At 42.2% G+C, this 5,190-nt stretch overlaps 1 protein-coding gene across 3 annotated transcripts in view; it reads right to left on the reverse strand.

The window, feature by feature from the left end:
- Positions 1-1,042: 1,042 nt before the first annotated feature.
- The window catches only part of Shaw (potassium voltage-gated channel shaker cognate w), a 92,173-nt gene continuing 88,025 nt past the window's right edge, over positions 1,043-5,190 (reverse strand). For 2 of the 3 annotated variants that reach the window (XM_076186593.1, XM_076186592.1), the window contains exon 6: positions 1,043-3,253. In XM_076186593.1, coding sequence (XP_076042708.1) covers positions 2,706-3,253 — 548 coding nt within the window. In that variant the 3' untranslated portion in view covers positions 1,043-2,705. The other variant, XM_076186594.1, reaches the window with a different exon arrangement.

Below are 5,190 nucleotides of genomic sequence, written 5' to 3' on the forward strand. Positions count from 1 at the left end.
TCATCATAATCATCAGTGCCTACATTGTCTTTGCCTTTATTACTATTATGTTTTTCATTGTTATTATTATTGTTGTATATATCATTATTATTATCGTTACAATTATTGTAGCTTTCATTATTATTATTACTATTATTATCATTATTGTTATTACTCTTATTATTACTATCATTATTACTATTATCATAATCATCATTTTTATCATTGTTCCTATTATTATTATTATTATGACTATTATTAATACTATTATTATTATCATTATCATTATTTTCATTATTATTATTATTATTATTATTGTTGTTATTATTATTATTATTGTTGTTGTTGTTGATATTATCAATATTGTTATTATTATCATTATCAGGAGTATAACAATCATAATAAGTTCCAAATATGAAGCACCCAGTACATGAACAGCACACGCACGCACACGCAAACAATTGAAATTATAGCCGACATCAATCTTTATTTTTAACCTGTCAATATTTTATTTTCTCTGAGAGACCACTTCTAAACCATAGAAAACGCCGTAAACTTGTGAGTTCTTACTTGGTTTCTGTCGGTGATGAATCATTCAGAAGCAGAGAAAACGGTGACGTAAATGATCTGACCAGTGGGGAAACAGAGTAAATGTCATAACATATGCCCACCAATCAGAAGACAGTTGAAGGGTGTTGTGATGTAGTTGATGATGATTTCAAACGACTTACATACCCAAGAAACTTTAATAACCAACTAACTAGGCTTTAGTTTACTCAAGAATACGTTCCATTAGTTTTGCCTTACATATCAGTATATCGCGATGTCGGATCTTTTACAGTCTTTTTACACACCACTGAACAACATTTTGGTCCTTAGGAATTTGCCTATGATGAACATGAATAATTTCCTTTTTTTCACTAGGCAAAAGAAATACACTTTACATTATTTTATTACTACTTTTTTCAATAGAATGTGGATATATATATATATATATATATATATATATATATATATATATATATATATATATATATATATATATATGTATATAGTCAAAATATCCTAATAAGGTTTAATATAGTTCGATATTACCATAGCAATTTCCATCAATTCACTTCACTTTCTTTATAAAAAAATTTCTGTTATCAATTATAATCATATGCATTGCTACCATGATCATGATCATCATGATCATTATCATGATCATTATCATCATGATCACGATCATCATCATCATCATCATCGTCATCATCTGTTATCAATCATAGTCATATGCATTGCTACCATAATCATCATCATGATCATCATCATAATCATCATGATCATCATCATAATCATCATTATCATCGTAAATATCCTCCTCCTCCCATCATCATCATCATCATCATCATCATCATCATCACCACCACCACGATCATCATCATCATCATCACAATTACCATAATTATCATCATCATCATCATCACAATTACCATAATCATCATCATCATCATCATCACCACCACTGATATTATTATCGGGAAGTTTTGAGGTGTTAGCTGTAGAAAACTGAAATTCTAATCCTTTAAAGCTAAAATAGTTTGGGACCCATCAGTGAGTCAAGTCCTTCATTTTATCTTGTCTAATTATCCAATCAAATGGCTCTTCTCATTATGTATCGGCTACAGCGACCGATTACAAGGTTATAGTGACCAATAGGAAAACGCATATGTGGATAACAGTGTTTGCATACAAGGACAGCTTGATTAAAACACCAAACAAAAATCAAATGACACGGGAAACTTAAAAATACACCATACTGACTTTTTTATTTTGATCACAGATTTCTATTTTCTTACGACGCTGGCACCAGAAAGTGAATATACGCACACATGTGCACAGTTTAACAAGAGAACGAGATGAAAAACTGTGCCGTAAGCTAGGTCTTTTAAATGCGAACATTGCTATGCATTCCCCTCTGCTGTTGTAACGCATTTTTTTCTTTCTTTTCTTATCGCTTACATTATGCTTGAAATTGTTCACGTAATTACTTTTTATTTCTCACCGCGGTTTACTATCTATAGATGCGTTAATGTTTCCTCACAATTCACAAGATTGTCCAGTTGAATCTTTCGACACTACATACAAATGTAAACTACTTCTTGCTCCCCTGAATACACTATGCATCATTTTCTATGTGGTCCATACGAACTTATTCCCATAATTGGTAAATGGACTATAATTGCTCCAGAGCTTTCACAGTTTGATAAAGGTCCAACACACCACAGGTTTCTGTTGACGATGCTCAAACCCATGAACCTCTGCGTCCAGGAGTCAGGGCAGGGTGACGCCGACTGCGACTGCAGCGGCGAGCGGCCCCAGGGTAACCCTCGGGTGCTCCTGGTGGCGCGCGACCCGTCCCAGACACTCCCTGCGTGAGGGCGTGGTGATGCCGTCGTCGTCGGCGGCGGCGGCAGCAGGTGCGGCGGCAAGGAGGATTCTTGTCGATTTGCCGCGTGCGGTCGATCTGATGGTAGTCGTGGCTTCTGGAGAGAGTGGAACGGTTGGCTGGCAGTAAGAGAGGAGCTCGCTGGCTTGGCGCGGAGCCGCCGTGCCCCTAGCAGTGACAACAGCAGCAGCAGGAATATCAGCAGCCCTGGAGGTGGACTAGTGGCGTCTGGCGAAGGGCCCAGCGTATGAGGACCTGGCCGGTGGGGGAAGGCATAGCCCCGGGGAGCGTGATGCTACACACTGCTGGGTGTGAGGCCACTTATTGACTCCCGCGAAGTCGTCACCAGTCGGGCGTCCAGGGCCGCCGAGGCTTCACCAACGGAGTCCTGCGAGGACCCCAGGAGTGGACGCGAAGGAGAGGGAGGAGGAGAGGATGAGGAGTGGGTGGGTCGGTGGGCTGTAGGGTTGAGGGACTGGCTAGAAGGCGCCCCTGCCTGTGGCTGTTGTTGTGGTTGTGGTGGCTGTTGTTGTAGATGAAGGTTTTGTTGCTGTTGCTGCTGCTGTTGTTGTTGTTGTGGTGGTGGTGGTGGTGTTGACTGTGACTGTGAGAGGAGCTGCTGTTGGATCTGGACCAAGGCATGTGGTGATGGCTGTGGTGGTGTTGGTAGTGGGTTGGCGGCAGGAGGAGGAGCGAGGGCCAGTTGGGCAATGGATGCAGCGGGCAGGAGGGGCTGGAGAGGGGCCGTGGGGACCGACTGGGTCAGGAGAGGAGCCTTGAGGGCCGTCTCTAAGCCTACGCCATTGGGATTCAAGGAAACAGAAAGACCCATGCCCATGCCGACTGCAAGAGAAGAGGGAGACACGACAAGGTTAGAGCGAGCTGGGCCGCGCAAGCACCACCGCATGTGTGTACGTAAACAACTCGCACACAGCTTTCGCACGTTGTACACCCACCCACATGCACACTCTTTCCACTACGGCTACCCTTTTACTTTAAGAAAATTATAAAATAAGATAAAATAAAAACAAATAAATAAATAGATAAAATAAAGTAAATAAGTAAATAAATAAATGAATAAATGATAATTATATTAAGAATAATAGTAAAAAATAAATAATGATAATAATAATAATAATAATAATAATAATAATAATAATGACAATAATAATAATAATGATAATAAATAAAAAAGACATGTACTCACTCTCAGTCTCCTGCCCTCAGTACTACAACTCACGTCTCACACACCCGCTCTCATTCTGCCTCGACATCGAGGCCAACAAGACACGTTTGGGCTCCCGACGGCCTGCATGCCATACGTCGCTACGACTAGACACTGAGGAGGTACAGGCGGACCGCGCGCGCGGGCCAGCGAGTGAGAGTGGCGTCACCAAAGGAACACTGAGGGGGCTTTACGGCACCCGCATGCCACATGTAAGCTAAAGCCAAACGCAACCCGGACCGCTTCTGTTGTTACAACCCAGATGAACCCACTCAGAAACCCATCATCTCTTTAGAATGAGATGTTTCTCTTTGACTGGACGTGATCCTTTTGCTTATCACTTGTGCTTCCATGACCAGGTCCTGCTGCTACACACAAGCCACGCGGACAGAACCGTGTCATGGGAAGGAAAAGTGATGGAAGGAACGCGGGAGGGTCCGAGTGGCGCCAGACAGCGAGGGCTTCCGTCTACTATGACGCTACCGGTACCTGCCGCTACGGGGGCACCGCTACCCTGTCTGCATCTTCAATGGCTAAGTGGTGGGGGGACAAGGCATTTACTGAGAGAGAAAGTAGTAGGTGGCAAATCAAATGCATGAACCTAAGACTCGGGGCTGGGGGCTGTGGGGGGAGGAAAATGCAGACAGACAGGTCAAGATGTAACAAATCCTACAAAACTATCCAGCAACAACAATTGTGTTTGTAGTAGAAAGAACAAGAAAAGGAAGGAAAAAAATATAAAGAAACTGGATCTGTACACAAGAAAAAGAGGTTCCCGTGCTCGATCAGAGTTTTATTGCCATTCACTAAAGTACTCAAGTCCGGACGCCCGACAAGCCTTGGTGATTGACCCCGGTGCAGTGAGGGCTGGGCTCCGGCCGTAGTGCCACGCTAGCCCGGGATCTCCGTGTGGCTCACGCCTCCTGTGCAGGTCTGCCTGTTCGAGTGCTGAGCGAGTGGTTGGCAGTCGCCAACAGTGTTTCCTTTGGAAAAGGGGTTGGGGGGGGATGGCAAGACGTCCGACTATCCCCTTTCATAGTTTGTACTAATTCACAACAACAAAGCATCTAAATAAGATCTTAGAGACGTCAAGAGCTAGTTTAGAGTGACATACAATTCCCAGAAGCTGGCAATGGGAGTTTTTTAAATGAAGTTTAGCGTCGTGGGTTGGAAAAGAGTTGTTGGTGGCGTCGGACTTGTGTACCAGTGATATCCGTTCCCTTTCTATAAATTAAACATATTTTGGCACAAAAATGTATATGATTATATATAAGCAAATGAATAAATGAATATCTAGAAATGAAAAAAAAAGCAACAAGTCACCTGCATGGAGGCAATTGGCAAGATCTAATTATCAAGTTGTTGCTTTTGTTAAGATCATGTTCTCGTTCTCACCCTTACATTCTCTCTTTTATACTTCCTTCCTCTATTTATTGGTTCTACGAATCACGCATGTGGCGAGCCAGGATGCTCCTCTCCACTTTAAATAAGAGGCTTTGGGCCTTATGGTGGTTGTGACTCAATAGTAGATGGGTCCACCTTTTTTTGAAAAAAG

Source organism: Oratosquilla oratoria, chromosome 6 (genome assembly GCF_046742065.1).
Source record: "Oratosquilla oratoria isolate Oo_2021 chromosome 6, ASM4674206v1, whole genome shotgun sequence".
Taxonomy (NCBI): domain Eukaryota; kingdom Metazoa; phylum Arthropoda; class Malacostraca; order Stomatopoda; family Squillidae; genus Oratosquilla; species Oratosquilla oratoria.